A 23513-nucleotide genomic window follows, 5' to 3' on the forward strand; every position below is an offset into this window, starting at 1 on the left:
GATGAACTCTAAAAACTGACAAAGTCAATGTCAAGGTCAAATTCGGTATTGGAGTCACATCAGAACTAAGACTAAACTACTGTATTCCTGAACTCAGTATGTTGTTTAAAAATGACTTTAAATATCCTCAAATTGGCTCAAAGTCACAGAACCGAAGAATGAATGCAAGCTGCAAGAGATTTTTAGTAGTCACACAACACTTGAGTGCAAATAACATTGACCTTAATGGTAAATATGCAAAGTATTAGAGGCTGCTTTCAACTTGTTTGATGTTTCCTCCTCTACAAATAACATGGCTGGATGGTTTTCTTGTCCTACTAACAAAACATCCCAGGAAAACACAAGCGACAAACAGTAAGCACAGCTGTTTCACACAACTGCGATCTCAAATCAATTTGATGGCAAATAACACTCAGTCAAACACCCTTAATGTTGTAAAACTACCCCAACACGGGTTTAACTGGGCTTTCTGTTGTGTATCCGCCTAAGGCTGATGTTCTGAAGCCAGCAGACCATCCAGCATTACAGGGATGAAGAGATCTAGCAGAAGCTTCGGTGTAGAACTCTCAACCCAGAACCGCTATTCACTCACACATCTGTGTTTACACCATTCATGAACCATCTGAATGCACCCGAGCGTCCTTGGGTTTTAAATACAGCTTTTCCACTGAAATGACGTCTGTGCTTTTGCATTTGGGAAATAGAAACGAAGAGAAATTAGAAGCGCTCGCATAACAAATAATTAAAAGTTCAAAACAAAACCTTTTGCAGAGCTCAAAATACAGAACTCGGTTTCGTAAAAGTGATCATTTTCACATCTAAGATGTTCTGGCGGTAGCATGGAGTTACTCGCTGTCCCAGCACGCATCAATTTATTCAGTTCTGACCTTTTATTACAGCTTCTGGGCTTTTTCAAGTGTGGCGTGTCATTTAATGCAGCATGCTTATCCAGAATCTCTGAATAAACTGTACCAAATCACAAGGATTTTCGCCTTTCCGCAGGTCAACAAGAGATGAAAAAATGCAAGGGCCCACATACATTTGACAGCTTAGCCGAAACCAAGACTATTCAGGGTTTGCGGTCCTGTTTTGCACATTTTAGACTTCATACTAATATTTGCACCGATAACAGAGGTTTACGATAAAAAAACATGTTAACACTCCTTTACGTGAGTAAAAGACCTACAACTTTATTAGCCGAAAACAATTGCTTCAGTGCATTATAGAAACAAACGAAAACTTCAAGTAGTTACATTATATGGATGAGTAATGTACAATTGGTATTATTCATGTTAAACTTCCACTTTAAAATGTCATATTCAAATGACTAACTATTGTAAACACGGTTATTATATTCAGTTTCATATTATGACCTTCATAAATGTTTTATGTGTTAAAATGCGAATACAAAAACAAGTTAAGACAAAAGCTTGCAGTACCAGAACAAATGATACATTTATACATTCATAACGTTACATGCTGTGAAAAATCAATGATGACAACAGTGGGATGAAAAAACAACTATATTCAGTAGCTATTTCTGAAATATCTGAATTTGTTAGTTTATTTTCTTAATAAACCAAATGATTCAGTAATGCACAAATATCCATAAAGGCTCAGTAACATCTGAAAGGTAGGTAATTGTTCATTAAAGTCATATTTTGAAAGTTTGATTTATTCATTAATGTATTATTTATTTATTTGCTTGTACCAAAAAACAATGTATTCCCTTTATATAACAATTTGTGATGGGTGACTGTTGAATCTGTTCAATGTGGACCCTGTGTGCTGAATCAAAATAAAGAACCCAACTGCAGATCACAGATGCAGTACTACACAAATATCAGCAGTGAATATCTCTTAAACAAGACCAAATAAACATCAAAAGCCTTGTAGATCCACAACTTCCCTGTAATTAGCGGTGCTTGTATGTAATGAATCTGCTTGTTGAGTAATAGCCAGTTTAAGCAGATGATTCAAATTATTGCCATATGGTGAAAATGTTTCCTGGTCATGACTGAGGACAAAAATGTTTTTGGGCTTTAACCCTATCACAGAAATGTGAGATTTCGAAACCGTTCCATGAGGGTTAACACTCACGGTTCTGACCTGACCGGACTTGACTTTCAACAAGAAACTTGCGTTCACATTATCAAGAGTCACAGGGTGAGAAAAAAATTAGCAAGGAGGCGTAGAAAACCCCTTTCACTTGGCTTTCCATGTTCCGCTGATATGATTCCTTCAGACGCCAGAGAATAAAGAGACCCCTCAGCAGCTCTGTAGTGTGGTAAATTCCAAAGAAAATGATTCACTAAAGGTTGACCTCACTGCTACCCTCAAGGAAATATTCGGTTTGAATAGTCAAGGTCCTGATTATGTTGAACCGCCATGCCAGATGTTAAATACAGGAATCGGGAACCATCATGGGTAAGGAAACACATTCCTGCTACAGTGACCAATGAGAGGATATTCTTTTCATGACCTTGTTTTCTTGATATCCCCAGATTTTTGCTTCCCTATAATAATGTACGGTAAAATCCTGAGACTCGCATTTTGTACCACACACTGTTTGTGAAGTTAACATGACTCAAACTAGGGCTGTCACGATTATGGAATTTGATTGACGATTAATTGTCTATTTTAATTGTCTGTTTTAGGGCTTTGGCGATTATGACGATTAATTGTCTGTTTTTGAGCTTTGACATTTAATTCTCATTCATTTTTGATTCAGCAATTTAAATGACCATATTGTTCTGAATACAAGACTATGTTTTTTTATTGGAAATACATCGGAAAAAATTGGATCATCATATATTTAAGGTTTAGGCTTTTACCTGTCAATAATACAACCACCAAATACTTGTAAATGAAGTAAATTGATCAGGTGTGAATTGAAGCCACCATTAAAATACTATCAGTCATAGAAAAGCTTCTAGTCTGTTTTTTTTCTCACTTGCAAGACTACAGTAAAATTTTACTTGTGTGTTAATGAAATTTTGGTAGACTGGTTTTCACACTGAGATTTGCTTAAATAATATTAAATTGTACTGCAGGTAATTTGTATATGTTTTTTTTTATTTTTTTTAAGTGATTGTGTTGTGGTGGTACATTTTACAAGTATTACCATGCTTTGGTAACAATATATACACTAAAATATGCAATATGCAGATGCACTACAGCTCCCCCTAGTGTCTTCTATAGAGATGTGCGATAATTGCGATGATCCGAAATCATGGCGATGAGGTCAAACAATCGCGATGAGACGATTATTTAATAATCGTGACAGCCCTAACTCAAACAGTAAGAGGAAGCTGCCATATCAGAAGAGTATTTTCTGTGCTGGCACCCTGTGAAGCTTCCCTCAGTCTGCGAAAACCCCTCGCCCCTGAGATCACCGCTACCGAGGTAACCCGGTCCCTCCTCGCCCCGTCCCTCTCGCAGGGCCGACCCTTGACCCACATGTCCGGGTCGTCGCTGAGTTCGTAAATAGAGCCGTCCTCCATACTGTGTTCCAGAGATTCTAAAGATGAGTTCGATGCTTCGTCCCCTCGTGCGGTTAATGGTCGTCCAGGCAACAATGAGGTCGAGCGGAGGCGGTACTGTAGCAACACGCCCCGCCCCTTTGCTTTGCCATCCACGTGTGTGGAAATACAAGGCTGCTGGAGAGATTCCTGGGAGGAGTCACTGCGGTCCTCCGCCCCACAAGCAGAATCAGGCCCTTCCACCACAGAATCTCGCTTTAGAAGATTCGGGGACAAAGTGCTGGAAATGGCAACTAAGAAATCCACAGGTCCGCAGTGAGCGTTGAGAGACATCATGCCTTTACCTACACCAGAGTAAAATACATGTAAATCGGCAATACAGTAAATGTACTCAAATACAGTATTTCGATATACTGTAATTTAATGTTTGCAAAACATCGCTAACTGAAATTTAAATTAAAGAAATAAAAATGACAAAAAATATTTTGATATTTAGATTTGTGCATGAGGCAAAGGTAGTTATGCATCATGATGAAGCACATCCACCTCCATACCTGTAATTTTTGGGATACCCTCCAGTTTGGGCACTGGCAGGGTGATGATTATACCCTGGGAAGTGCCCACCCACAACAACCCCTGGCAAATCAGCAGACTGGTGACTCTCAGGCTCTTCTGACCTTTAAAAAAATGCATTAAAGAGAACATTAAAAAAAGCACTTTGCTTTTCATCTAAAATCATTGTTTCTTTAGAGACTCGGCACACTGCTGATTATCTCACTCTTCCGATTGTTCTTCTCTCATCAGTTTTATGTAACTGGTCAATTATATCAGTGTAAGCACGTTGTTCAACACTGGGCAAGAGACATCAGGGGTTCAGGTATGAAAACATTCAGACGGCTGTTTAGACAGAAAGCAGCACGACCCTGACCCTGGATCTTCTAAAACCACTGTTAATCACTACAGCTCATTTTAAATACAGAAAAGTGGGGAGAAACATTATAGCCCGTCGAAATCTTCGCTAAGTCTGGATGGTGGTCGCACACTCAGATCACAGGGTGTGCTTTGCATGAACAACCAGCAAGATCTAGTGGATTTGTTTCTACGGTGTGCTGTCTTTAGGTTGCTACGGCACTTAGGGAGACTTTGGCTAATGTGTAAATGAAGTATTTGTAGCGTGACAGTTATTCTGCAGAAAACCTCTGAAGGTCACATAAAAGCAATAGCATTTGACAAAATTTCTTATTAAAAATGTCAGGTCTCCTGTTCTGCCTAACATTTACAATTATGCATTCTTTGCCTGTTCAAGAATGACCGCTTACATAATGGATTGTCATATAAATCAGCAGTTGTATATGCATATGACTACATGGATGCTGAAGAAATAGGATGCAGAAAACTGTAGGTTTGGAGGGAAATACAGATTTACATTATTAATGTTATTAATAATCGCAAAAAATATTATTAATATTGTTATTTGTATTATTATACAACATACCAATAATAATAATATTATATTAATATCATTATATTATTGAGTTACTTATAGTCAGTAGAATATTTTATTATTAATAATACTACTACTCATATCATTATATTATTGAGTTACTTATAGTCAGTAGAATATTTTATTATTAATAATAATATTACTAATATCATTATATTATTGAGTTACTTATGGTCAGTAGAATATTTTATTATTAATAATAATACTACTAATATCATTATATTATTGAGTTACATATAATCATGAGAATATTTTATTATTAATAATAATACTACTAATATCATTATATTATTGAGTTACATATAATCATGAGAATATTTTATTATTAATAATAATACTACTAATATCATTATATTATTGAGTTACATATAATCATGAGAATATTTTATTATTAATAATAATACTACTAATATCATTATATTATTGAGTTACTTATAGTCAGTAGAATATTTTATTATTATTATTATATTGATAATACTCTACTGACTGGCAGTTGACAAGAAGTTGCAAGTTACAAATCATTTGTAAAATATCAAATATCATATGGACTATCAAAATAAAGTGTTACCTATTTGATTATTAATGGTATAACTGAAGAAGACATATTTCGCTCCGTACTCAAGCATTTGGTCTAGTTCATGATGTCTAAAGGTTCCAACTAACCGAGAACAGAACAGAACAGAACAACCGCTGTGCAGAACAACAGCCGACTTTGAAGCTAATGAATTCATCAGCCATCACTCGGGAGCAAACCCGTGGGATTAGAAGGCCATTGATCTGTAATAACCATATCAGCTTTCCTATACGTGATGTCTGTGGATTTGCATAATCACGAGAGCCGACTGTATGGGAAGGCGACGTCTGCCAAAGCTTATTTTCGCTTATTTTGTGCTCTGTGGACTGTGAACCTTCCTTCCATTACCTGCAACTGCAACTCCGCAAACACGCGCTACATATTTAATCGCAGCTAGCCTGTCGAGTTCGACAATCGCCTCAGGGTCACAGAACTTTCTAGACATCTTAGCTGCAACCCTAGTCATTTCTACAATATATGTCTTTAAAAATACAGCTGTAACTTTGATCCGCAGGTTTGATGTTCTCGCTTGTTGTCATAAACTGCGAGGTATCTCCTTTCTTTTTTCCCTTCGTTTCTCGAGTGCTCTAATGAGACGCGGCTGTAGCAGGGGACCAGCTGACATTAACTTGCTCTGGCTAGTTTTTGAAGTCTGATGTGGCGCTCTGGGTTTCTGTACCGCCTTTCTTTTTTTCCCTTCCGCTTGATGGCAATTGTCTGTGACAGCTGAAGAATCGTGTTTTTTTGGCTAAACGCGGACGTCGAGTTCAAGTGAAATCAAACGTTATTAGACAGTCTGAAAGGAGTTATTCTGCTCCGGAGAATCTTGCAAGCTACTGAAGCAACACCACCCATATGTCTCTTTACATAGCCTGATGTGTGACACAGAATTGCACTGAAGTGACAATTTGCCGTGCAGATATTACACCATTTACAAACCACGCTTGTCTGTGTCCTGGCTTATATAATGGGTGTTTACAAAAGCTCCTTTCACAGAGATAGCAAAGATAGTACTTGACTTGGGCTGATAAATATTTACCTGTAAAGGAGAGATGGAGGATTAAAAATCAAAAAGACAGCAACATTTAAGAGGACCTGCTGTAGGAGATAAAGACGGCTAAAGAGGATGGACACGGACAAGTTAAAGACCGGGTGGGAAAAGAACAGGGTCGGAAAAAGAACCTCATGACTCATGACAAAAGTGTTGCCATGGAAACGTTCAGAATGAAAAGCATCGTCTGTGGTGTTACGCCATCATTCTTATGTGACTTTTCCTGCCATTAACCCCACAGCTCCATTACTGCTCAGCGGGGTCTTAAGTTAGTCACTTATTCACGGTCTGTCCCCGGAGAGCCGGTCTGCAGAAACCATTTGAAGACGAACAACTTCATTATTACCACTGTATCATAAAAAGTGAGGTGCAAGGATTGGAAACAAACATGAGCATTTTGTAGGTGGACTGAGAAATCCTTACTGGGGTTGTGAAAAGAGGAGGGTGTAGAAACATTGATCTCCTGCAGGTGCTCCAGCGTCTCCGTATGGTAGAGTCGTATGGAGGAACCCTCTGAGAAGGCCATCCATACGCCACCTCCGGCTCGTACCATGTGTGCCACGCTCACCATTGGTTCCTGGTGCACCTCAAATCTCTAAGACAGGATAAAAAAGACAATGAGATAAAAGTTGGGTTTAAATGCTAAAGCGTGCAATTTCTACATCACTAGCAGTCAACAGAAATGCGAAACTAATGCCAGTTGGAAACCCTTTAGACAACACACCACTTTCAGCTTCAATATAATTAAATAACTTACTGAAATTGGATGCTTATGGGATCATTACCATGATCAAGACTCATTAAAAGTGTCATACATTTACCAAGACATTTTTATGCATTCTAAAAACCGATAGTGTCATTCCCATAATTTTGCTTAATTACACCGGCGCACATTTTAAAGAACCATTACACATCTGATTCACATTTATTCACTGCTATTCCAACAAATACTCATTCCCAAAGGGAATATACAAGCCATATTATCCTTAATACTTAATTCCCACTAAAATAGAAAGAAATTCTGTGCACGGCTCTGCAATAACGCTGTGTGGAAAACAATTGTAACTTCTAATCTAAGGTCCAAGATTTCATTAAAGATTTTGTTTGGTCGGAGCCAGGTGGTCGAGTGGTTCGTGCTCCGACATGTGGCGCCGGTGCGTCCTGGGCGACCAGAGTTTGAATCCCAACTCGTGGTCCTTTCCCGATCCTACCCCCTCTCTCTCATCCACTTCGCTTCCTGTCATCTCTGAAAAGAGTCACTCTCTCTATCAAATAAAGGCAAAAAAATAAATCTTTAAAAGATTTTGTTTGAAAAACCCAGCAAACCTCACATTTTTAACCAAAAAGAATAAATGTGGCATTAACATTTCTCTGCTCTCATAATGGTAATTAGGGCATTAATAGGTTAAACCATGAACCTGAGACCAATGAAAATCAATAAGCAAGACAAAAAAATGGTTGGAACAGAACTCAATAAGGCATGACAAAAACAAACTGTTACAAGCTCCATTTCAATTCAACTCTCTATATATCTCGTCTTTTCTCTCGTTCGCTTTCTCTCTCCATTACCGCACATATAGAATATTGAACTATAATGACAAAGGGCCCTTTTTATTCGCCTTTATTCTTGATCCATCTACAAGGACTCCTTGCGCGAGTCTGAAAAATCTTTTCGGAACAGGGAGCGTTCACCCACTCAAGGTGGTATGTGAGCGTGAAAATCTTGAGTTTGAAGTGTGAAGGCACTACCATAAATGAGATGTGGTTTAGCATGTCTGACGCCTTGTTTTAATGGATCCGTCTCCAAGTATAAGTGACCTTATTTTATGTTATTGCTGGGAGTCAGGAGCCCACGCTCAGATCTGGTACAGGTCATTTTCACCTTATTGGAAGCTAGGCGTGAAGTCCACATTCTGCAGCAAGGCTCTCTAATGATGAGACATCTGTGTTACTGGCAATTTAAGGTTATTTGTATCCCTTTATTCTCAAGAGTACATAGTGTGCCTGTATAAACAAAACCTAAACTTTCTGTTTATGAAGAAGTTCGGAGCTCATTTGTGGTAGTCTGTGTACTAGACAACTCGGGTTGGCGAGTACAGCAGTGTTTTCTCTTTGTCCTGGTTGTGTTGTTGCATCGATCCCAGTTGAAGACCAAAGAGCTTTGTCGAAACCAAACTCAGGGATGTGGCTTCCTGGGACACACTGGGGTTTAGCCTGTGGCCAAAATGAAAGTAAGAGGCATTTTTTCAGGTCAACGTACATTGAAAAACCTCCAGCCGAGCGACAGATTTGTCTTATTATTTGTGAATTGGACTACAGTCACACTGTGTTTGTAATTATTGGCCATTCAACTCTCTCTGTGTATGTAAAAGTGTAGCACAAAATGTGCACTATTTAGTAAAAAAAACATTTTGCACATTCTTTCTCTGTACTTGTAAAACAAAACAAAAAGCCCAACTTGGTTTCAAGGCTGATGAGAAACAACACCTCAACTCTGAATTTGCTGAGACTATTTACACCTCAGTGACGTGCGGTCAGGGGAGGCAGAGCCTCACTTGTCATCATGAAAAAAAACAAATAATGATAACATAAAATTAAACCTGTTCTGTGCTATTTTTTTTTAAAGAAATGATTCCAATAATTTGATAATTTTTAGTCAAAATCGCTAAATTTGCACATTTCCTGCTCAGATAAACGGGAGAAATGCGATGTGCGGCAGCGACGAGGTGAGCCTCACCTCGGACTGCACCAGCACTCACACACTGGGTTGATGCGTGCAATTGGCGCGTGCCTGTTGCTGTCTCTCTATATGTCGCCAACATAATGTTTGCAGGCACGTTTATTATACACCCTCACTTTCAACAGTCTGGCTAATATTTTTCATGAATGTGTGTGACATAATTAGTCTTGCTAATCGGACATAAAACCGCAGTGAAAAGGCACAAGGTGAGGCAAACAGTTACCGTGCCGCAACCTGAAGGGGGCAGATATGAGCCAAACAGCCAGGATGACTTTTACAACAACGTGATTTTCGTGAAGAAGGATAGGCACATGGACTTCGTTTATAAATAAAGGTAAGACCATAAACGGTTTTCAATTGTAGACACAAAATAGGACCAGACCAAAAAAAACAATTAAATATTTTAAAACTAAATTTTGACCTTAAATAGAATATTGAGTTTTTCCTGTTATCCTTTGTTGGACATACTGTCTTTATTAAAATGATTAAAGCATCAAAACGAAAATCTTTTAAACAACTAAATATTTAAATTATTTATTTGTTTGTGCACCACTCTTTCATTTGTATTGTAATCTATGATTATGAAATTAATTGTGAAATTGCAACGTGCAACAAATTTAGAAGGGTGCAGAGCAAATGCGCTCTCTCGCCGCTGTAAATTTAACGTTCTTTCTTAGCCAAATCATTACCTTACCCGTGTGTGTGTGTGTGTGTGTGTGAGAGAGTATGCTGATGAGATATAAAACATAAACAGTATTAATTAATTCATTTATTAATTTATATTAACAGTAATATTTTGGGCTCATATATTTGTAAATCTGACTCTGAAGGAGTAAGTGCCTCACCAGCCATGAAGCCCACAGCACGTCACTGTTACACCTGAATCATAAGAATCTGCCTCCACCTGTTTCTTATTCGGTGATGAACTTGCTGCACAAGCCAAATCATATGTCAAACACTTTAATAAAAGAAAATGTTATTAATCTCACAAAACACTACAGGACTGCAAAGGGTAAATGAGGAAAAACATGTTAAAACAATGCAAATCTTTCCTTGATAATGCAGTCAGAGCTGCTCAATGTGCTTAATTCACTAAACCGGTCTCTAAGGGCCTTAGAATGGATCAACTGCTTATAATTTTGTGGCTTTTTCCAGATATATTCAAATTAGGATTGGACATAAACTAAGATCTTCACATTTCAAATGACACTTAGGACCAAAGCATAACTCATTTTACTAGAAGACCAACTGTAATGTTTAAAATGGTCGTTTATGAACCAGCAGCCATAGTGCTTCATAAGGGAGGGGTGGAGTGAGCCGTTGGTTGCAATTTACAACCTCACCGCTAGATGACGCTAAATTTCAAACACTGGGCCTTTAAAGCCACGTGTATTTGTACACTTATTTAACGCAATTTTAGTAAAAATACTCATACACGCTATAAAAAAAATGCTGGGTTATTTTCAACCAAGCGCTGCGTCAAACGGGGACAAACCCAATTGTCGGGTTAAATTAACCCAGATAATAGTTTATATTGACACAACAATGGGTTAAACCAACCTAGCATAGGTTTATTTACAACACAACGGTTGGGTTCGTCACTTATAAAATAACATACTTTGTGTTCCCTCAGAACAGTGGAATATTTTTTTTTTCTAAATACTGTACATATGTTGCAGATCATTTGTTCTAGATCATACACAGATCAAACATAGCCCAAAATACTGTGTACAGAAACAGTACATCAAAAATACTAACACAAAACACTCTTTACGTACAATTTACAACAAGTAATACATACAGAAAGTATGAAACCTCTGCTTTTGTCATTGAACAAATGTTGTTGATTGTGTGAGAGTTACTGTAATATTACAGATACTGTAATGTTTAAGTTCTCATTTTAGTCTTCGGCAGGACAAAACTGCCTCAAACACTGCAGCCTGGGTGGGAGTGGGAACACACATTACGCCTGTTTAAAATCTCTTCATTGGCTTCTAACAACTTCATTTGAAAATGTAGTAATTGGTTTCTAAATCCTCAACAGGGCTTATTCTAAATAGTCTCTTTAGTGCTGAAATCCCTGCTCTTCAAAGAGTCAGAACTAAGTTTTGTGGGGATCCAACATTCAGTGTTGATTGTTCTCAGTGGTCGACCTTTAAAGGACCTTACAAACAAATTTTCAGGACATTTTCTCATACAAACCTGGTTTATTTCCTACTTATATATTCATTCTTTATTTCTTACTTACTGCTTTGTAATGTGCTTGTTCTCTTCATTTACTCTTATTTAAATATGTATTTAAAGAAGGATTTTATTCAGTTCAACAATACACGACACACTCTGAGCATCAGTGTAACAAACATTTCCCCCTCAAAACTCAGCATCCCGGCAGCGGGCACGAGGGCCACACATCACGAAGGTATCAATGACTCGAAACGGAGTTACTTTGATTTAAAAGTGATTCACATCAAAGCCGTATCAGAAAACAATACACCCCTCTCCCAAACACCTTTCAAAAGTCCACGGGGAAAGAGAAGCCATTTCATGCCCGATCCTCTAATGAGGCATGAGGGAGCGGCGCGTCTTATCGAGGGTTTGCACACGGCCCCCTGAGGTCTGTGGTGCTACCGAGGAGCCCCAAGAGCTCTAACGCACAGCGAGTTCTCGAGTCTGGGGTTGAGGCAGATTAGTGAGAGAGGGTGAGGTGGGTGCATGAGACAGTTCTTTACTCGACGCACTGGCAGACAGGGATTAGCACCTGTTTGCGTGCCCTTGCCAACGGGAGCTTCTTTTGTTTGAGAGCGAGGGAGATGACTGAAACTGTCTTTGATGTGTTCGCTCTTTTAATTGACTTGTTGGAAGTGGGTGCCTTTGCTCTCTTTCTCTCTCTCTCTCTCTTTCTCTTTCACTTTCTTGTTCTCTGTTCTCTGTTTTTTGACTGGAAGAACTATAAATGACCCGATCATATAACTTATTATGCAAAAACGTATTGCGATACATCTCACCCTGTTAACACAGCCAGACCCATCATTGAGTCGGAGTCTCAAGCGGAGACAGAGGTTGCCCTCTCCGCGTCTTCTTTAGATACTACATCGCTACATCACAGCGGGAGAGAACTGTTCTTCACTATCAGAAGGGGCAAAACACAGCAAGCTTCCATGTATCACACAAGCATCACACCTAACCTCTCATTAGTCCTGTATAATAGTAGGTGACGTGGAAAAGCAGTGCTTACGAGAACAACGCTGTTAGACACCCTCTCATTTAACAACGTATGGGCCTCTGCCTTATTTGTAGATCAGAACAATACAAGCACACGCGTTTCTGCATGTTTACAAGCCAGACTTAGGAGCAGGGTGTCATGCATCTGTATTTCGGGGAAAACAGCTGGTCTGGCTCACTTGATGCAATAAAAAAAAACACCATGGCCCGGTTTCACAGACAAGGCTTAGCTTAAACCAGGACTATAACTTCATAATTATTTGCTTTTATCAAAATGCTGTTACATTATTAGTGTGCATCTGGAGACAATACGATATTTTAAGATACTATGTCAGGGCAATTTATTTTCAGTTAAGACATAGCTCAAACTTTTATTATAGTCTGGAACTAGTCTTAAGACTTGTCTGTGAAACCGGGGGCACATAACAGTAAATTAGTAGTTCTTTGTATATGTTTAAGATGTGTTAATCTGGTGATCTAGTCTGTTTTTTCATACTGTGTAAATATATCTCCTGATATATAAATATTTATTTCATACGAAATTGTATATAAAAGGGATAATTCACCCAAAACTGAAAATTCTGTCATCATTTACTCACTTTTTGGGTGAACTATCCCTTTAATGTATGTATATACAGTACATACATACAGTACATACATAATCTTCTATTCATACTAAATATTCTATTCATAGAAAGTAGTTACGTGTTTAAATAAAACACTTGTAACCAAAGTAAAATTATATTTTTTGTTTTATTCTGTACAACAACTGTAAACAAATTTCAAAAATTAAAATTTTTGTTGTTTTGCATTTATTTTCAGAAAATGAAAACTGGATTAACCGGTCAAAATACCAAATAAAGATGAAATGTTTTCAGTTTCCGCTGCTGTTTTTCTGAAACCTTATATCTCCATATTTTGTGATTTTATATTTTGCCATAAATCATTATTATTAGTCTCCCTTCATGTTTGTCATTGGGTTTTGCAAATATCTAATCAATATCAAGTATTATAAAGTGCATGTCATCTTTGACAACACAGTATGTAGTCATTGAAAAATTACAGTGTTTTTTCCATTTCCTTTATCAAATCGAAAATGGACATACAAGGTTTTGGAAGGACAGCGACGATATGTGTGTTTATACAATACAATACTAATATATTAAAGTAAGTTACGAAAAATGAATATTGGATGGAATAATCTTGTAAATTTAGCCTTTCGTTTTATTATGATTTTAATCTTTGACATGACATTACTCAGTCAATATTAAAGATATCAAGGTTATATTTTCACAAATTGTTCTATATATTATGTAGAATGTAGTAATGTAGAAAACAGTAAATCACACAAAAAAATTCAAATAGGCTAAACATTGGTACTTAGTTCAGGACTTTGGTATTACTATAGTTGAGGGTTTTATAATGTCTACATACTGACTGTCACTGTTTTCTCTGCAGTGGCGCAGAGGAAACGCTCTTTTAGCCTTCTGCATCAATAGCCATCCAGCTACCTCAAACCAAGATCATTGATTCGGGTCAGAGCACCAAGACAACACCACACAGTGCGGCTTACCTAGAAACTGCCTGCGAGAATCAGGGGAGAGAGTTGAATTCTTACAGGCCCCATTGCTTATCCCACTGACAACCACATTATGGGACTTGTTGCAAATCGGCGTACAAAGAAGGCAGACTTACAGTTGTAGAGATGACCCCCCCACTTCCTCCTGCTGGTAGGCCAGCACGACTCTACAGGTCAGGGGATACAAGGTAATCAGCGGAACATAAAAACAGCACTGGCCCGAACTGTGGAGGATCAAGCTGAAAGCAGCAGGGTTCCACTCACCTGCCACTAGCGCAAATCTCTTCTCTGATGGGCGCATCCAGAGAAATCTCAGAGGATGAAAGACATGTTTGATTCTGGAGATAAAACCCAAGAAGGCAGGACTAAAGGAAGGCTCAGGGTTATGAACTCCCACTGGACAGATCCCCAAGGGTATAACTTGAGACTGAAAGATTGAAAACTGTGTTTACACCCAGTATTAAAGGGACAGTTCTCTGTCATCATTTACTCTAATGTCATTCCAAACCTGTATGACTTTCTTTCTTCTGCAGAGCACAAAAGAAGATATTTTGAAGAATGCTGGTAACCAAACCTCATTGGTCCCCATTGACTTCCACTGTATGGCCACAAAGTCACGGAGACATTTCTCAAATGTTTTAGATCTACTTAGATCTACTAGATTTCTCAACCTTTAATACTGAATAACAAAAAAAAAATTGAGATCAAGTCTGTAGTTAGAGGTTATCTCCGAGACGTCAAAACTGAACAATTTAATATAAACATAAAATTTTGAACAAAATCTGCGATGCATGAAATCACAAAATCAGAGACCCGCCCAACAAAATCACATGAACTGGACGCAGGCGACCCACTAAGGAATGTTACTACCAGTTAAAAATGACAATCTGTCTCGCCCTGTCATCGAAACAGCCAAGACGGATGTTAATAGCAGGTGTAAACAGGGCTGACAGAGCTATTTACTCATCCTGTGTGGTTCAAAAGTGTGAAGAGAAACAAAAATCCCAGAGGAGGTACCTTGGCCACAGATAGCAATGGATTGCTCCTTTTATTGATCTTCACGCACAAGCTAATTTGTCAGCCAGCACTGGCCATGTTCCCATGAAACACACAGTTCTGCTATTTTGAAGTCAGGTGGAAATGTAGATCAATGATAAGCTTACCTGCGTGGACAGACTGGACCTTTGAACCACAGTAACTGTGTTTGCACAGCTTGTCCAGACAGAGTCCTCCAAAGCCAGCAGCGTCCTCACAGGATCTGGACCGACTTTTACTTTTCTACAAGTGTCTGGATTCCACAGTTCCCCTACAACAAAAAGAGAAAAATAAACTCTTTTAAAAAACAGACCACAGGGGACAAGCCCTTTTCGTTCTAAAGACTGAGATGTCTACACTTTGTGGTAATTTTGGCTTGATCTGGCCAATTTTGCAAAGGTACTCAGACATATTTCACTTAGTATGTCCCTTAAGTCAGAACAGAAACCCAGAGGTGAACATACATGGGTACAGAACACAATGTGGCTTGTGAAATTACCTCGCTTTAAGGCAAATCACTAATCCTATCTGGTGGAACATTTTAATATGGCCAAAGATAGTCAATGTTAGTAAATTAGCATGTTATTTTGCTTAAAAACGACAAAAATGTGCTGAATGGTAATGCCTTTGCCCTGAGCAAGCTACTCAAAGTAATTTGGTTTCATTAAAACTCCAGAAAAAAATCCTTGTGTGTGCAACACAAATACACTCAAAAAATTGATTTGTTGAATTTACTTAAAAAAGCTGCGTCAAGTGGTTCCACGCAACAATATTAAGTAATTTGAACAAATAACACTTTAGTTGTATGTAACGTAAGTAACGTTGACACAACTTGTTTGAGTAAATCCAAACCATTCCGATTGTATCAGTAATTTTAAGTTAATTAATCTCAATATTTATCCTTCTCAATGGTACTTTTTTGTTGTCATACATAAATTATTACAGACTTACTGCATGTAAGTCAAAACACAATGAGCAAATCAGATGAGATGCATCTCAGTACTGGCTTTAGCACAGTAAAAGCTTTCTATACTGAAAAACACTTAAAATACAACTAAATTTCAAAATTTCGCAGTCTTACGCAAAGCATGCTGGGAACTGAAAATCCCCCTCAACCAGTCATGTTGAATTAACTTGTTTATATTAAGTAAACTCAACAATAGGTCCAATATTATAGGGTTTTGCGTTCTACTCAACAATGTTAAATTGACCAGTCAAACACTTGTTAAGTAAAGCTGACAGATCTCAATTTTTAGTATAAATAACATAGTTAACTTGCGTTAATTCAGTTACTTGCATTCTTTATGTACTGTGAACAAGGATGGGTTAAGTAAAACTAACAGCAGCGACAGTTCATTTTTTTGAGTGTATGCTTAACTGTTGGAACTGTATTTCTGCCAAGTTCTTAAAGGTGCTGTGTGTATTTTTTTGGAGGATCTATTGGCAGAAATGCAATAAAATATACATAACTGTGTCTTCAGAGGTGGGAAAAAAACATAATGAAGTGTTATGTTTTTATTACCTTAGAATGAGCTATTTCCATCTATGTACACCGTGGGTCCCCTTGCAGGAAATTCACCATGTTGTTTCTACAGTATCCCTAAACAGACAAACTGCTCTACAGAGTGTGCTTTGTAAACCTGTAAATTTGTAAAAGCTGAACATTTTTTCTCTCCTTTATGTTTAAGAACACAAAAGGCTTTGGGTTTTAATCACAAGCCCTGCGTTGTAGCCACCGCGGACACCATTATGCGATGGATTACATATGGATTCTCTGCGCCAAATATCACAGTACATTAATAAAGCCAAATTAAAGAGGGAACCGCAGCGAGCCATTTAATTAACATTTCCAGTTGTTTATTTCTGTCTTTGAAACCAGAATGGCTTTGGGATGGCTACCGACTTCCTCGGGTTAATTGCGTGGCATATTCCAAATGTCAGTCTTCCAACGTTATTTTTTGTTTATGCTTTGAAAACTTCCCCATGCACAGCCGTTCATCCTCACATGAAGGTTCAGATCTGCTCAAAGCGAGGAACCTTCAGGGGAAAGGAACTGACTGTAGCTGGACAGTGGAAGCATCTTTTTGCTGAGTCTGAAACCGCAGCGAATGACATTTGAGTCCACTATATGGGGAAGAAGTGAATGAAAATGAGTGCGTGATTTCGGACACTGATGTATATAGCCTGTGTCTGAAAGTACTGTCGCAGAGGTTCGTCATAAACATAACAATTTGCTTATCTTACACCTGTGTGGCTTTGTGTATTGTTTTATAAAATACTAAAATAAATGTTCACTTTATTTGTCACGTTTATTGTATAGACAAAAACAAACGTTTGTGACCCCCAACTGAACTTCCGGTTCACATTCACAAACACTAGAGTGCCTGTAGATTATTTCTGATAACAATCAAAAGAAACCGAGAAGAACCGTTACTTGGCTAAACTTGTCTCTCCAATATTTTGAATTTAGACTCCGATACCAAGCTCAACCTGTAGATGTCAATGTACCATACGGTTTGTTTAAATGCGACCAAACTAAATTTTAATAAAATGAACATACAACACAAAAAAATCGTTTATTTAATACAATTAGTATACAGTAAAATAATAATGCAAATGAATATTAATATAAATGAAATAAAATATAAATAGTTATAGCCTATTATTATAGACACTATAGCCAAACACAAACTGGAAGTTACGTGGGGGTCAGGAGCGTGCGTCCGATGAAACGGTCTATTAGTTTAAAATAAAGAGAACAAAAAACTGTCACATTTATTTGCAGGCATGCTTATTTTATCACGTTTAATAAAACGATTGAATATATTTAAAATAAAACACTACTGTCTATCACATTCATTAATCTGCTTATTCTTTAAAAGTAGAAGATAACTGTCAACAAGAACAAACATAAGTGTGTATAATCATATAATCATACAATCGTGGCCCAAACGGTCAGTGTAAGCTGTTTTTTATCAAACAGTCACCTCGTGTTGTATCATGGTAAATAGTGAGTGAGTGAGTACATCGAATGTACACTCAAAATCAGAGTGCATTGTGGGTAAAAAAGAGAGAACGAATGTAGGGAACCAAGTAGTTCAATCAGGTTTCGGACACCACTACAAAATGGCAGACACCCGATATAGCACACTATATAGGAGAAAGGTTTCAGACACAGCATCTATTTTACCGCTCTGATGTAATAATGCACGAGAAGCAGAAGCAGAAATCTGTTTCCTACGGGCTTTCATTCAGAAAGTTGCTTATTGCTTGTGGGTGTATATTTACTTTTTTACTTTACGTATTTTCAAAGTTAGACACCTCATTATTATCCGTATAAATGCACACTGTTGATTATCCTCACAAATTGAATCTGTCTTAATGTATCCAGGGAAGAAAAACCAAACAAAATCGTCCCCGAAGCAATTCTGCCGTGCTCACACTTCTTCTTCTTTTCTCATGTGAGGCTCTAGAGTTTATTACAATATTAACTGTTTTGAGGGCAATGTTTTACTTCATAGAATAATAAGGCAGTTTTGCTTAAAAAAGTGTACTGTACTTCCCCTGTACTTTCTCATTTGTTATAAGAATAGTAATATTCAATCGACACGGTGCATGTCGGCATAATTAATCTTACTTTCCACTTCGGTGGAGGTAATTCCTTGTTGACAGTCAGGTAAGTAGCAAAATGTGATAAACCCATTGTGCGGAGGCGTCTGCTTCGCACCACCCCCAACGTGGTCCCACGCTATCTATCACGTCTCCAACACACTTACTTACAGCAAATAAATATGGCACAGGTGCGTGCAGAGGACAGACTTATGAATCTCAAATTGCTTTGAAGGTAATCCCGAATTCATCGGCTTTCTATCTAACTAATACCTACACAGAACAATCTTATCGTCCCTGTCTCATCTCTGAATGCATTCAGAATACATGACAGAACTAATATCTCTCACATACTCATTGAGGCATTCAGCATACAGGGGACGGGAAAAAAACAGGCATGAATGTTTGAATGGAAGGTTGATGAAAGAGCAAATTGAACATGGGGACTATCAGATTAATTTGTACTAATAATTTGATTTGATTAGCCTTTCACTCTATAGAGTCCTTTTCATTTGGGAACATGTTAATAATTACCCCTCTTAATTATCCCACCCATTTGGTGTTTAATCCCATTAGTGGGGAAAGGAAAGAAGAAAACACTGAACGTATAACTGTCCGGTTCTGTGATACAGAGAAAAAACAAGCTAATAGGGGAAAAATAACACAGACGTCTAAATCCGACCTTTATTATCCGTTACTGCACCTGCAATGCAAAGGGAATGAATGGCCTTTGTTCTCTATAATACACAGAAACACAACAGAAAATGCATTCAAATGATCAATTATCAAAAGTGTTGACAGAAGAGAAAAAGATGAATCACTTCTGTACTGAATATAATAAAAAATAGAAACAAATTAAACAATTGTTAAAATGCATTACAAGTGTGGAGCTTTAATATCAATAATCTGGATTTCTGGAAATGTTGTTAACACTTTACACTCTAAAAAAAACCCGTAGGAATGAAGGAAGGAATTTTCCGTATTCATTTTTTACAGTTGTTTTACCTGTATTTTACATTTTCCACTGCATTAAATTGCATTTTAGCAAACGGAAATGTTCGTAAAATAAAGGAAAATATACTGGTAATTTTCTGACAGTACTTTATCCGTTTTTTACAGGATTTCTTTTTACAGTGTACAATGTGATATTTGTTGACCATTACTTAACGCATTAGCAAACATGAACTAACAATGAACAATACTTCTGCAGCATTTATTAATATTAATTCATGTTCATTTCAGCATTTAATACATTATTCAAATCAAATGTTGTCACTGTTAACATTAGTTAATGCATCATGCATAACTGTATTAACATTGGATTAAAAACACTAACAAGGATTAATAAATGCTGAAAACCTCAATTGGCCATTGTTAGCTAATGTTAGCTAATGCATTTACTAATGTTAACTAACTATAGCACCTCATTGTAAAGTGTTACCGAAATGATTGAGTTCATATTGAAATCTTTCAAATATATTTTTCATTGCAGACTTGGTAAATATGAGCTCAGTTTCTGAAATGGAGACATTTGTGAGATTGGAGAACTGAGACGCTTCTAAGTTGCTCCTCATTTTACCTCACAGAAATAAATGAGATATTAAACAGAACTCATCTATGTTTGTCTTTCTTCTGGAAACAGAAGTCATAATTCATTGCAAATTTACAAGTAGATATAAGTTATAGTAACAATCTCAACCGACAGTTTTTCGCCATTAAATTAGGAGCTGTGATTTCAAAACCGAAAACAGTCAGTTAATTATTTGTTAGATACAGTGTATTAATAAATCATACAGGGCGTGTAAAAATGATGCAGGTGTTCTGCTCTGCTTCTAGAAAAACAGAAAAAGAGCTTTTGCCATCATTCATTGTTTCTTTGTTTTGGGCTGGCTCCTTTATACTGCAATTCCTAACTCTAAAGCAGGAGCTTCTCAGATGCACCTCAGTGTAAACCGTATAACAAAAACATCAACTCCACAGCGATATAATGAGACATCAGAGTTTCTGAAACTTGTACCTCCATGTCTCTTGTACACCATCAGCGTTCCAACCCGCAGGCCAGCAAACAGGAAGTTTCCCGAATGCTTCAGACACAGGACTGGACAGCCCTCGGGGTTACGCAGGGTCAGAAGACACTGAGCGGCCGTGTCCATGCTGCCGTACACCTGGATGCTTGCCGAGAAACACAAAATGCATGCAATTAATTTTTTGAGTTTTACAATAAGTTATTCCCTTTTGCACGAAGGCCGTTTAAGAATATCAGCTATGTTTCTCACTCTCAATGATTTAACTTTCGACTCGAAATCACAGTGATTTCTGAGAGAGAAACGAACATTTAATTTGTGACAAAATGATTGCAGTTCCACTTCATACTACAAAGGGAAGTAAAACTACCTGAAAGCTGTATCATTTTTTATTAAGGTATTAAACGTATGCCGTTTTACACAGCAAGGGAAGCATATACTGTAACAAGGACAATTGCTTACACAGAATTTTAAATGCTGCACATATGTAACACATGCATTAACACAGAAATTACAAATGTTTTAAACATGAAATTAATATATTATCATTATTTCATTGTAGCGAGGAAGGCGGGACGAGAGCGTGGGGCAGGAAGGCGGGGCCGGTGGCGTGAGTGATAATGAGTATCAGCTGTACGCCACCGGCCCCGCCTTCCTCCTCCCACAGCTCTCGAGTCACGCCTCCCTCGTCACATTCATATTTAAAGTCGCGATGAAACAAATAATTTATTTTACCACATTCACCGTATTTTTTGTGTTTTTTAATAAGACATACTGGGACTACAGAGCTTAGCCGTCACCTGTTTCTGATCTCTGTGTACACTGTTAAGACTCTCTTCCATTTCCATTTAATTGTGTCTTAATCTCTTCATCTCTTCTGATTAATAGTTTACATCTCTGTCCAATTGTTTACCCTACTGCTCTAAACAAACAGCTGTTATATTAGTTCTGGCTCTTGATTCACATACACAGCACGGTGAGCTGACACTAAACAAGTGTCATGAAAAAAACTTTCGGGTATAACTGATTTACACAAAACCAAAGCACCTTTATAGCCGCTGTTAATTCTAGGGGCTGAGATGATTCAGAGAGATGGCATCATTTAATAGTTTTCATGCACCATTACATCTCGACACAAACTCATCCTCTGAGCTGCCCTTTAGACTGTTTTACAGTACTGTAAACTGTGGTTCATTATTTTTCCATTTTTTGTTTCGACACAGTCAATGACCTTGCCATCGCTCTACCAATTCTACTACAGGAACACATTAGTAACATTTTACCTTCCATCATCAAGGCCTGCACAGATTGTATTTCCGACTCCAGTGGGGTTGTAAGGACCGGTTTCATTGTCCTCTGAAGGCGTGGGCTCAGGAACGTATTCCAAACACCACACTCGAGATCCCATCTGGACGGTTTTCACGGGCCGAGGCGTGGGTCGGTTCAGGGAGAAGATATCTACCTGGCCTTGAGTTGAATCACCTCCAGCGGCTACCTGCAAAGGAAACAGTGTTTAAGTTAAAGGTCCAATGTGTAATATTTTGGAGGATCTTTTGGCAGAAATGCAATATAATATACTGTACATAACTGTGTCTTCAGAGGTGTAAACAGACTCTACATAACATGTAGCTATGTTTTTAGTTATGTTTTTATTACCGTAGAATGAGCTATTTCTATCTATATCCCCCGTGGGTCCCCTTGCATGGAATTCACCATGTTGTTTCTAATCTACAGTAGCCCTAAACGGACAAACTGCTCTACAGAGCGTGTTTCGTAAATACGTTATCTCCTTCGGCTAAGAAGCGAAAACGTGAGGACATCTTAGTTCTGTGTAAGCCGCAGTAGTGCTTCGAAAAGGGAGGGGTGGAGTGAGCCATTGGTCGCAACATCACCGCTAGATGCCGCTAAATTTCATACACTGGACCTTTAAGAATCCAACCAAAACCAGTTTAATTCTAATGGCAAAGTTTTTAAAAGTAGCTGTGTGTTCTAACATATAAATGCTGAATATTTTATTATGGTAGATGTTTGACTACTGCATTGGCATGAAGCAAGTTTCCTCCAAGCCCCATCGTATGTACAGCCCATGTGAGTGAAAAAGCCTGGCAGCAGAACTAAGCACCCATGAGCAAAGATGGCAGATTTCAAATCCTGAACGTGTGAGTGCCATTGAGATGAATGAGAACACAAGCTAATGGATAGCTCCCTCTGGGCATTATAGACCTCCTTGGTGCAGACAGACAAAGGAAAGAAAAGCAGAGCGAATGTGGGGGGGATAAAAAAGAGAACAATAATTTTTTCTCCGACACCTCCTTTGGCTTCGTGCTTTTACTTACAATGTGGAGAACCGCGCTAATCCGATTTCAAGTGGCACAGACCTTTCTTTCCCATCCTGTATACTTTAATACTTCCTAGCCCTGTGTTATTGTATTTCTGTTGGCAAGTTAAAATCATATATCTGGGCCCTCTGCTTCACAATGTCTTGGAAAGTCACATGCTATCACCCCTAATGCATTCTTAGTGTCAGCTCAATAACTTCAAACATCTTTCGGTGAAACTCCAGGGATCTTTTCATCACCGAAGAAGAGCAAAAGGTTGGGCTGGAGAGACGTCTTTGAAAGGCCCTGAGCTGTTTGACAATGGAGGGTTTCCTTTGGGCTTATGATTGATCGCCTTCTTAAAACAGAGACTGA

The 23513-nt window shown here is 38.0% G+C and overlaps 1 protein-coding gene across 2 annotated transcripts in view; it reads right to left on the minus strand.

Annotated features, from left to right (window-relative positions):
• Positions 1 to 1172: 1172 nt before the first annotated feature.
• arhgef10la (Rho guanine nucleotide exchange factor (GEF) 10-like a) overlaps positions 1173 to 23513 on the minus strand; it is a 120897-nt gene continuing 98556 nt past the window's right edge. For both annotated transcript variants that reach the window (XM_057361671.1, XM_057361672.1), the window contains 6 exons: positions 22104 to 22315; positions 20814 to 20968; positions 15316 to 15458; positions 7035 to 7206; positions 4037 to 4159; positions 1173 to 3826 (listed from right to left, as the gene is read on the minus strand). In XM_057361671.1, the coding sequence (XP_057217654.1) occupies positions 3294 to 3826; positions 4037 to 4159; positions 7035 to 7206; positions 15316 to 15458; positions 20814 to 20968; positions 22104 to 22315 (1338 nt within the window). In that variant the 3' untranslated portion in view covers positions 1173 to 3293. The remainder of the gene's footprint in view (positions 3827 to 4036; positions 4160 to 7034; positions 7207 to 15315; positions 15459 to 20813; positions 20969 to 22103; positions 22316 to 23513) is intronic.

Source organism: Triplophysa rosa, linkage group LG20 (assembly GCF_024868665.1).
Source record: "Triplophysa rosa linkage group LG20, Trosa_1v2, whole genome shotgun sequence".
NCBI classification, from domain to species: Eukaryota; Metazoa; Chordata; class Actinopteri; order Cypriniformes; family Nemacheilidae; genus Triplophysa; species Triplophysa rosa.